The sequence below is a fragment of the Chiloscyllium plagiosum genome, unplaced genomic scaffold (genome assembly GCF_037043375.1).
Source record: "Chiloscyllium plagiosum isolate Xiang-an unplaced genomic scaffold, Cpla_swu_hap1 HiC_scaffold_14, whole genome shotgun sequence".
Taxonomy (NCBI): Eukaryota; Metazoa; Chordata; class Chondrichthyes; order Orectolobiformes; family Hemiscylliidae; genus Chiloscyllium; species Chiloscyllium plagiosum.
Window position 1 is genome coordinate 24,609,465 of NW_028270152.1, and position 11,777 is coordinate 24,621,241.

The window sequence follows — 11,777 nt, forward strand, 5'->3', positions numbered from 1 at the left end:
GCTTTTAAAGATTCACATATCACTGGAAGTAACACTAACACTGTATCCTCAATACCCAAAATTGTGTTTGATTTTTTGTCTGTTTCCTGTTTCATTGTATGCTGTGATACTTTTAAATACTGTGTAGCCAACTCCCCCACTCTATTTGACCATTCCCTACAACTTGACACACAATCCAAATATGTGGTCTGTCAATCATGACTTGCCAATTTCTCCTGAATCAATTTTAGTGCTTCTCTCACTTCATGTCCAAAAACTAATTCAAATGGACTGAATTTGGTCAATTCATTTGGTGCATCTTTGATCACAAAAAGTACAAACAGAATCTCCTTATCCCAATCATCTGGGTAGTCTTGACTATAAGCCCTCAACATGGTTTTTAATGTCTGATGCCACCTTTCCAGCGCTCCCTGAAATTCTGGATGGTATGCACTAGATTTGAATTGATTTATTCCTAAGCTGACCATAACTTACTTGAATAATTTTGATGTGAAGTTTGATCTTGATCTGTTTGTATCTCTGTGGGTAGTCCATATCTAGTGAAATTTTGAGTAACTCCTCTACAACCCTTTTAGCTATTATATAACGTAATGGAATCGCCTCTCGAAATCTCGTGAACATGTCCATTATTGTTGATAAATACTGATTCACACTTTTTGTTTTAGGTAGGGTCTGACACAATCAATTAGGACTCTTGTAAACGGTTCCTCAAATGCAGGACTAGGTATTAAAGGTTCAGGTTTTATTACTTCCTGTGGTTTTCCAATTACCTGACATGTCTGACAAAATTCAACTACATCCTTATGCTGTCCAGGCCAGTAAAAATGTTTTTGTATTTTAACTTGAGTTTTTCTCACCTCTAAATTACATAGTTCATGTGCCACTCATAACACCACATTTCTATAACCCACAGGCAATACAACTTGATGAACTTCTGCCCATTTGGCATCTACCTGAATATGTGATGGTCTCTATTTCCTCATTAAGACATCATTTGTAAGATAGCAGCACACAGCGATACATCTAGATTCTTCTTCCATGTATGCTTTTTGAAATAATTGGTTTAGTTTCTCAGCTTTCTGCTGTAACTCAAGTTAATTTCTCTGAACTAAAGGAGTCTGCTATCTATCAGCTCCTGGTTTGTCTCAACTATTTGATCAAATAGTGTCTCTGCCAATTCCACTTCCAATTTCTTATCTATATCTTTGATCTCTCTTGTATTAACTGGTGACTTTGTGACCTTGTTACCACACAGTCTGGAAAGGTCCTCGGATATGTATCTTCTAATGGTTGAGTTGCATGGGTTTCCACTGGCTTTTCAACCATGTTTGGCAGTACTCCTACCTGTGAACCAGCTATACTATTAGCAAGGACAAATTGTATTCCTGGAGCTGAGAATTTGTCCAGTACTCGAACCATGACTTATCCACTCTTTACCGGACACTCTAACCTCAATCTATGGATTTGAGTGCTTCTTGTCTCACCATGAATTCTCGTTAATAGCACCTTTTCTGGTAATAGTCCTCAGAGGTACCTATCTCCTCATCTTTTAACATCAAAAATTGCAATGATACTGTATCTCTTAATATTATAACCTCTTTACCTGCTGCTCCTGGCTTATGCGAGTAAACTTTACCTTCGCAGGTACATGGTTTAAGATTATCTGGTTTTTCCTCCTTAACCAACCTCCGACCAGTTTGTATATTCTGGTGCAGCTTTCTAGCTTCCACTGTGCTTTCTGTTACCACTCCAATAAAATTCACAGGCCTATCCTGTTTTCCTACACCTGGCTTCTCAGTGCTTTTCCTAACCCACCAACCGTGTGGTTTCATGTGGCTACTTTTATTGCAGTGAAAACACTGGACCTTTTTAACTTCTCTTTCCCCTTCAAGGGTTTCCTTTTTACCCTGTGGTAATTTATCCTTCTGATCTTCACTGAGGTCTACCTTTCCCTTTCTATGTGAGGATTTCTCTTTTCCCTAATTTCTATCCCTCACCGATTGAAATTGATGTTGGAAGCCAAATTTTCATTTATGGACCAACTCATAGACATGAGCTGCTAATCTTGCAATTTTAACTCTTCCTCACTAAGCTGACCTATAGCCTTCATTTCAAACTGACTTTGCTGTCTAATAGCCAATTTCTGAAATTAAAACTCCCTTTCTTTCTTCTTTTGCTCTCCTTTTCTCTTTCTTTTTCTTTTGATCTGCTGAAGTGATCCGTTCTTTTTCTCTTTCCTCCGCTTTAATTGTATTTCAAACAGTTTCATTTCTTTTACCCTTTCTTTTTCTGTTACCTCACTAAGCTTACCTTTAGTCTCCATCGTTTCAAGCTGACATTTCTGTTTAAGTGCCAATTTCTGAAGTTCACACTCCCTCTCTTTCTTCCTTTTTCTCTCTGTCTTTTTTCTCTCTCCTTTCTCTCTCTCTTCTCTTCTTTCTCTCTCATTTTCTTTTTGTGCCACTAAAGTGATTCGTTCTTCTTCTCTTTCCTCCACTTTTAATCGTAATTCAAACAGTTTCATTTCTTTTGCCCTTTCCTTTTCTCTTGCCTCTAACTTAAGCTGTTTCATTTTCAATTGAATTTTAGCCATCTCCAAAGATTGTGATGACGTTTCCAGTAAATTTAAATGCTGAGCCATTGTTGTAATTATCTCTCCTTTCCTCATGGAAGGAGGAAGCTCCAACTTCAGATTGTCTGCTACATCCAGCAGCTTGGCCTTATCATCTTTTGGAAAACTCCCAAAGTGACTTGTTCCGCCCCCAGAAAAATCCCAGTGATTGAAAGAGCCATTGCTACATCAAGTACTGTTTAAACCCAACTGAATTCAACACCCAGAACAAAAGACGCTAACATCTACCACTCGCTGCCTTCGAGTCCAGCAACCCTAATCCCAAATTGGAACTAAAGAATAAATCCCGGATGAGCCCCAATCTATTCTGGACCAGGCCAGACCCCTTCAGAACATTTCAAGAATGTAGCTCGGACCCTAACTTTGCTAGTTGTTTTAAGCAGATATAGAGTGGATATTCCAGGAGTGATGCAGCTGACCCAACCATTTAGTTTTAAGCAAAGCAAAATTTATTTGGAAGAGTACCGAATGAAACACAAACAAAAGAAAACAAAATATAGAATAACTTAACCTATCTGAAAGCCCGACAAACTATCCCAACTTAATGGTGCCAAATACCTGCAAAATCATATAACACCCCTTGGCAAAAAAAGGAAAACTCAAACAGAGGGTCTTAAGGAGAGGGACAGATTCAGCATAGAACACCTTCCTCCATGGAATGTTTTCTTTGACCAGCAGCCTCAAAAGTGACTAACTGCTTGCTCTGAACAGCTAGACTGTTCAAAACCAAACCAAACCCCAGAAAAGCTGAGCTGGGTGAACTGGGCAAGTTCCCTTTCATTGTGCAAGTTTTTTTTAACTTGAAAGCTTTTTACCTGAGGCAGTATCTGTTAGCTATAATCAAAACCCCTAAAACCTATCAAAACTAGACACCCTGGCTTTATGACAAGGACAATAACCTTGTTAAAGGAGCAGTATCATCACACAATTTATCATGTTGAGTTAGATATCGATATTAATCTACCATTTTAGGATTGTTCTGTATGCTTTTTTCAGATGGAATATTACGATTTTTGTGTCTGTAACTTTTGTGCCTGATTAATTGCACAGCAGGTATTTTGTGCAGTGATAAGGTAAATCATAAAGACTTATGTTTTAGATATTTGTGGCTTGATCATAACAATTGAAAATGAAGATATTATACAGTGCGTCAATTGTATACTTAGCACGTTCTGTCTTTTTTTAATAGTATTTACATGAAAAACATATCCTACACAGAGATCTCAAAACTCAAAACATCTTCCTAACAAAAACAAATATCATTAAAGTTGGAGACCTGGGCATAGCCAGAGTATTGGAGAGCCAGCATGATATGGCCAGTACTTTGATTGGGACACCTTATTACATGAGTCCTGAACTTTTCTGTAATAAACCATACAATCATAAGGTACAGTACTGCTGGATAACTTTATTGTGCAACTTTATTGTGCTTTTGGTTCGATCAGCTTTTCATTATAGGGGAAATATACTTTTTATCCTTTTTACATTCTTTTGCTTCACTTAATGGGTGCTTGCTTTGGCTCAGGCAGAAGCTGTTTTGTTATACATTGCCTATATAACAATATTTGTATATGAACTTGAGCAGGAACAAGAAGCAACACATTTCCAACTCATGATTGCCCCAACTCTATTCTTACGAACATACATATTTGGACCAGAAGTTGACCATGCAACCCCTCGAATATGTTCGCCATTCAATTAGAACTTGGATGATCTGATTACTGCACATCCTGCCAACCTCTCCATCCTTTTAGTTTTGTGCAAATTATGATTCTATCCACCTCTACCTTACAAAACATTCAAAGATTCTAAACATTGACACCTCTGGATCTAGATTCTGGTCACTGGTCATATAACTGAAGCATAACCTCGATACTTTAATTCAGTTTCCCTCACAATAAACAATAACTTATACCTGCATACTAAGCTATTGTGATTCATGCATGATGACACCCAAATCCCTCTGTGTCTCATAACCTGGGCAATCTCTCTTAATTTAGGTAATTTGCTGCTTTTTCATTCTTCCTGCTGAAGTGGGCAATTACCTGTTTTCTGACATTATATTTGCTAGATTTTTGTTCACTCACTTATTTATATCCCTTTGTATTCCTTACATCCTCTTCACAACTTATTTTCCTACCTATCTGTGTCATCAACAGATTTAGCATCAGTACTGTCGGTCACGTTGTCCAAGTCATTTATGTAAATTGTAAAGCTTGAGGCCTCAGTAGTGACCCTGGTGATGCACCAACCTGAAAATTGCCCATTTATGTATACTGTCTTTTTTTTTTGTTTGCTAGCCAGTCTTCTCTCCATGTAATCCATTTTATACCCAGTACTATGACCATTTTTGTTTGCAATCAACTTTGATACAAGTGATTATCAAATGCCTTCTGGAAATCCAAGTGCATTGCATCCACTGTTTTCCCCTTTAGCCACAGCATATATTACTTCCACAAAGAATTCCAATAAATTGATTAAGTATAATTTTCCTTTCAAAAAACCATGGTGATGCTACTTGATTATCTTGAACTTTTCTGGACTGCCATGAAATCTTTAGTGATAACTTCAAACATCTTCCTTTCAATAAATATTAAGCTAACTGGTCTGTAAATTTCTGTTTTTTCGCCTCCCAACCTTTTTGAATAAGATGTTTTATTCACTAGCTACCATATTAATGAAACTTTCCCAAAATCAAAAGAATTAAAACCAATGCATCACCTATCTCGATTATCACTTCTTTTAAGACACTACAATGATGTCCATCAGGAGCTGGGGGCTTGTTATCTTGCAGCTCCACCAGTTTGTTCATTACTACTCATTACCAATTCCCTGATGGTTGTAATGCTCTTGAGTTCCTCCCTTCCTTCCATTTCTAAGCATCGGCAGCCAAGCGCATGAATTTGCGGTTAACATTGCTGGATAGAGAATAGGAAGCTTGGTCTCTTATCTTGCTATTTTTGAGTGGGTGTTGAAACTGATTGTAACTCCATTCCAATCAGTCTCTTAGCTATCATGATATAGATTAGGTAATAATCTTGGAATTTTCAAGTGACTCATTGGCTGCAATATTTAATGATGCAGGATTTCCAGGTGGATAATTGGATTTCTTGTGGGGATTTATCTGATTACTGCTGATCGTTATGCCATAGAGTGACTGTTTTTAAACATGTGTACTGCCTAGAAGCCACTGTGTTTCATAGTTCTCTGCTGCAGCAGATTTGCAACTCAGGAGTAGCTCAGATCCCTGTTGCAGGGTGGGAAGTGGGTTGAGGGGTGTGCAGTTTAGTAGGTAGAGGGTAATAGTAGTAAGAGTTGTTGATAAGAAATTAGTGCAAAAATAACTTACTCTGGAGACCTGCTTGAGGTCTACTTATTGATGGGTTTTTGATTAACTGGGCATTTGTACATTTAAAGTGGGAACAGATTTGCTTGGGAAGCTAGGGAAGTACATCCCTGGCTCCTAACCCACAACAGCACTGAAAACCACATACCATTTCTGTCACTTTCCTTTAACTGCCAGATTTCCTAAAACCTCAGAAACTCGGCGAGTAAGCGTTAAAGCTGAAAGAGAGGTTATTCTCCCCTACCTCCCAGGGACAAGTCGATTTTGCTGACTTTACTCAGGACAGTGTACTTTAAAGAGAAGCTTTAAAGAACTGTGGGGCTATTGCAACATTTTTGTAGAGAAGCTGTGAAAATAATAATAAAAATATTGTCTGTCTGAAGCTTTTCTTTCTTCATTTTCTGTGTAGTCTGACATTTGGGCCCTAGGCTGCTGTGTATTTGAAATGGCAACCTTGAAACATGCCTTTAATGCCAAGGATATGAACTCCTTAGTTTTCAAGATTATTGAAGGAAAGGTAATGTGCATTCCATGATATTTTTCAATTAACTTTATCAAATACTTTAACTGGTTTACCAATATTGAAAAGTTCAAAAAGTCCTCAATGTAAAGAAGAATAAGCAATAAATGCTGGTTTTTCCAGCTGCTCTTGAGAATCAATGCTAATAATATAAAAGAACGAACCTGCATATCGATTCATCACTGATAAATGTCACAAATATAGATGAACATTGAGAAACAAATTTAAAAGTCAAGAAGTTACCACATTTTTAAGCAATGCAAAATTAGATTAAGGTAATTTAGTATTAATAATATCCAGAGAAGTGAGCCATACATCCCAACAATTGGCTGGTTGAAGCAAACAACGGGTTTCTTTGATTGTCCCTAATGACAGAGTATATGCTATACTCAACCAGCCTAGGTTTGCAAAATCCAAAACAAAATGTCTGCTGTTAGGTGCAATTTTACACATACTCACTGCTTACTGAACAATCCTGAGTGTAATAAGAATCAACTAAGGGTAATCAGTTGATTTGTAACATGGAGGATTTATGCTTGTAAGGATCAAATACATTCATATACAAGGATCTGTTCTTTGCAAAATAAATGAATATGTTTAACCCTTGTGCCTTTTTCAAAGTACTAGGGAAATTGTGAAGCTCAGGCTTTGTGAGCCGGGATATATTGCTAGAGAAGTGGAGGTGTTGAGGCAGGCTGGTTAGAACGTCAATGTTGACTTCTGGGACAGCATCCCAGCTCCCAGCATTATTCTTGGCCTCTAAATGTCACCTCTTAGTTCCCACCCAACCCTCATAACTTTTATTCCCTTGCCTCAACCCTCTCCATGGTAATTCATGTCTTCATATTTCCTCTTAGCCCAATGACGTCCCATGCCCTTTTATTCTATGTTCCCAAATATGTTTGCTGCCTTCTTGCCCCCATATTTTTATATCCTCTTATACTCCCCATGCTGCCACTCCCATCTATATTTCACAACCATTCTCTAGTCACTACAGGGAGAAATTCCTGAAGAAGGGCTTATGCCTAAAACGTCAATTCTCCTGTTCCTTGGATGCTGCCTGACCTGCCGCGCTTTTCCAGCAACACATTTTCAGCTCTGATCTCCAGCATCTGCAGTCCTCACTTTCTCCCCTTTGAAATTGGCATTACAAGATAAATGAAGAATTCAATAAAACTGTTATTCAAATATACTGAAATGCATGTATTCACAAAAGCTTTCATAAAAATGTTCTCAAGTGGTCAAGCAAGTTGTAAAAACAAAACACTTATTCGCTTACCAAATCAATTTAATAAACTCTTGAAACTGTTAATCAAAGCATGAACACAGATCCTTCCTGAGAGAAATAGCTCTATACCATAGTTCAGACTATGACAGCAGTTTTCTCAGCACATTTTCAATGATTTTGAGTTTATTATAACATTTAGTGTAAAACTTAATCTCAACACTTAACTAATGTTGGTACTGTAATAGTGGAATTACCTTTGCAGGTTATAGTCCCTATAATGAATCACTATGGTTAAAACACAGCTGCACGAGTGGGTTACTCTTCAGAGGGTCGGTGTGGACTTGTTGGGCCTGTTTCCACACTGTAGAGAATCTAATCTAATCTAACCTAAAATTTGAAGTTATCAAATGATTTAACATTTACCTGTCAATGTTTTGAATTTTTCAGCAGATTCACCCTGTACCCAGTATTCAGAACTTCTCATTACAAAACCTATGCAAGCATGCATAAAGTAGGAGAGGAGGCTAAAATTCAAATTGTCAAGCAATCAAAACTTCAAAAGAATTTTCAAGATCATGATCTAAAACCTTCCCAACCCACAAAAAGACTACACAAATATAATGCAGGGTTGAGAAAGTACTTCAAGTACTGTTGTCAAAATCTATCGTTCCTGATTCCATTTATTTCTCCATCACTAGACAAAAATTCAACCTGATATATTTAGAATAGGAGTAATAATGGAGACTTATACAGAATATTGTTTACTTGATCAATATCTGTTGTGTAGCTTCCACCTATACCAATGGAATACAGTGAACAGCTGGGAGTGCTGATACATAGCATGTTGAGCAAAAAGCCTGACGAACGACCAGATGTCAAAGCTGTTCTCAGGAAGTCGTACATCAAGAGTCATATTGCTTTGTTCCTGGAAGCCACAAAAGTGTAGGTATATTTGATAACTAATGTGAAATTAAAATTGTTGAATTAAATCTTTAAACATATTTGCCATGCAGTTACATTTTCTTTCCATTAAAATAAGATGTTTGGCAAACTGCTATGTCTTCAGTAAATGATGCAAAACATGTTCAGCAAATGTAGAGTAGCAGTGAACAAAGCACTGGAATATTGAATTACATAATTAGAATATCTGTCAGAGGAAGTTATTATTCACTCGGATCTTGAAGACAGTGTCACTTCTGTTTTGCTGACATGCAGATGAGGCATTCAAGTTCTGGAGGCAGTTTGAGAGACTGAACATTAGTACTATAGATGTGAGTTGTGAAGCAAGGTTGGAGAAACCTTGTAATTGTCTGCGAAGTGCTTTCGGAGAACCAGGCAAGATAGCTTAAAAGACTGAAATATGAAGGTAGTTTAGTACTTTAACTTGTGAGAGTACAGGAAGATAATACATATTCAAACTGGTAAAAATAAATTTAAGACTTGTGACTATGATTATTTGTAATTTTTTTATGTATTGTAGGAGAGCTATGAAAACACGTAAGAAAACCTCATTAGAATCTAAACCCATTAATTCCTCTACTGTGACATTGAAGCGCAATTCACAGTGTGAATCTGAGGTCCCTTTGGACATGGATCCCACCAAGAAATATATCAAGGTAAGAATTCTAAGCTCAGAGTACTGCCCCAGTGAAGATTTTGTGACGGTTTTTCAATTGAATATTTCAAGTAGTTTAATGATTCTGTGCATTGCCTGTAGAAATCGTTGTCATTTTTCATTCATAAGATAATACATCTGCTTTCTCCACATTAGCCCTTCCTTTCTTCATTTTGAGGTATGCTGGAATGTCTTATTTTCTCTCTGCCAAACAGCTTCCAACTTAATGTCAATGTTACTGTAGACCAGCCAGCAGGGAATAGGAAGAATTAAGCCACAGGAAAAGCCTGATTTGGACTCCTTTAACCTCATTTTCATATCAGGCACCTGACTAGGTAATGGAGAACCACTCCATTGGTGGCTTCCCAAAAGCATGTGTTTTGAAGCTAGACTAGCACTGAACAAAATGGGATTAACGCTGTGTGCCGATCCACAGTAGACCATTTTGATGTGCCTACAGATTTGCATTACCATAGTAAATGGTATGTTATGAAGAAAAACCTCCAAGCTTTGCAGCTTCATATCCAGATGATTGATGTCAACAGGAGCAAGGTGCATCATAGTTCCCTTCCAATCCAAATGACACCTTGAACATTTCACCCTCCATCGTTGTTACTGGGGCAAAACAATACAACACATAAGGAGCAACTTCACCACACCAATTTCAGCAATTTGAGTAGAAAAACAGTATGTAGGTACAGCAGATAATAAGGAAGGCAAATTGAATTTTGGCATTTATTGGGGAAGGAATAGAGTATAAAAGTAGGAAGCGTCACTGCAACTGTACAAGGCAAAGTGAGACCTCACCTGGAGTACTGTGGGCAATTTTGGTCCCCTTACTTGAGGAGGGATATAGTTGTTTTGGAGGCGGTTCAGAAGAGGTTCACTACATTGATTCCAGAGATGAGAGTTTTGCCTTGTGATGTGATTGAATAATTTAGGCTTATTCTCTCTGGAGTCAAGAAGAAAGACAGATCTAATTGAGGTATATAAGATTCTAAAGTGGATTGGCAAAGGAGATGTAGAAAGGATGGTTCCTCATGTGGGGCATTCTAGAATGAAAGGTCATAATTTTAGGATAAGGGGTACCAGATTTAAAGCAGTTGAGAAGAAATGACTTCTGTCAAGGAATAGTGAGTCTGTGGAAATCATTATCCGAAAGTGCATTGGATGCTGGGACATTAATTAAATTTAAGGAGGAGAAAGACAATTTTTTAATTAGTAATCGGTTTGAGGGTTATGGAGACGGGTCAGGAAAGTGAAATTGAGGCTGATTTGAGATAAGTTTTGCATTTCTTGCGGTTGCAGGGGAAGGTGCCGGGAGTGGAGGTTGGGTTGGTAGGGGGTGTGGACCTGACAAGGGAGTAGAGGAGGGAGTGGTCTTTCTGGAACGCTGATAGGGGAGGAGAGGGAAATGTATCCGAGGTGGTGGAAATGACGAAGGATGATACGACGTATCTGGAGGTTGGTGGGGTAGTAGGTGAGGGCCAGTGGGGTTCTGTCCTGGTTGCGATTGGAGGGGCGGGGTTCAAGGGCAGAGGAGCGAGAAGTGGAGGAGATGCGGTGGAGAGCATCGTCAACCACGTCTGAGGGGAAATTGCGGACTTTGAAGAAGGAGGCCATCTGGGTTTATGCATCCAGTACTTCACAGGCACAACGAGAGATGGGCAATAAAGCCACGTTCTGAGAATGAAAAAGAATTAAGAACTGAAGAGAATTAACTTGTGCACTTAATCTGTAATTAAGTATGTAAATATTTGATAAAGTGTCCAAAAAATGAAATTTAAGGTTGTGTAATTTTAAGAACTATTTTTGTCATCTTGATTAAGGAAGAAAAAACAGCTTCGAAAAGCAAGCCAAATGATAAGACTTGTGACAATCAAGAAAAATATTCAGATATTTCTCACCAGACTTTGAACAGTACTGCAAACTCGGTAGCTTCAATAAGCAAATTGGATATTAATATTGTGCATGGAAGTGAAGGAAAGAGCACTAATTCTGATGGTACAGTTGTGGCTGAACCTTTATCCAATTTAAAAGGCTGTCTTAATGAAGGAGCCAAAATACCTGTCGGCTGTGCTCAGGCTAATTATACTGAACTACATAATGGTGTAATGCTGAAAGAAAAATCTGATAACCAAACCTTATCTGAATTCTCTGATGGAAAGAATGACACTATTGAACTGATTCAGCCTGCCTTTCGGGAAGAACAGTCATCTGAGATGCAGGTATGAAGTTGCTACGTTTTAAAAATCCTGTAACTTTTTACTTTGTCGATGAAATTGGAGGCAGAATTTAATGAGATTGGCAGAAATCTCTGGTGACACCCTGCTAACATGATCTTCAGGATACCCAAGGAAATTAGGCCCTAATTGACAGCTGGCATCCTGCTGTGACGAATAAAGCTATGTGGAACGTTAAATTCCTCCAGAAGAG

At 38.1% G+C, this 11,777-nt stretch overlaps 1 protein-coding gene across 3 annotated transcripts in view; it reads left to right on the top strand.

Annotated features, from left to right (window-relative positions):
- nek4 (NIMA-related kinase 4) overlaps positions 1-11,777 on the top strand; it is a 51,824-nt gene that overhangs the window by 19,881 nt on the left and 20,166 nt on the right. For 2 of the 3 annotated variants that reach the window (XM_087994183.1, XM_087994184.1), the window contains exons 3-7: positions 3,822-4,019; positions 6,388-6,495; positions 8,514-8,668; positions 9,207-9,342; positions 11,171-11,569. In XM_087994183.1, the coding sequence (XP_087850309.1) occupies positions 3,822-4,019; positions 6,388-6,495; positions 8,514-8,668; positions 9,207-9,342; positions 11,171-11,569 (996 nt within the window). The remainder of the gene's footprint in view (positions 1-3,821; positions 4,020-6,387; positions 6,496-8,513; positions 8,669-9,206; positions 9,343-11,170; positions 11,570-11,777) is intronic. The other variant, XM_087994185.1, reaches the window with a different exon arrangement.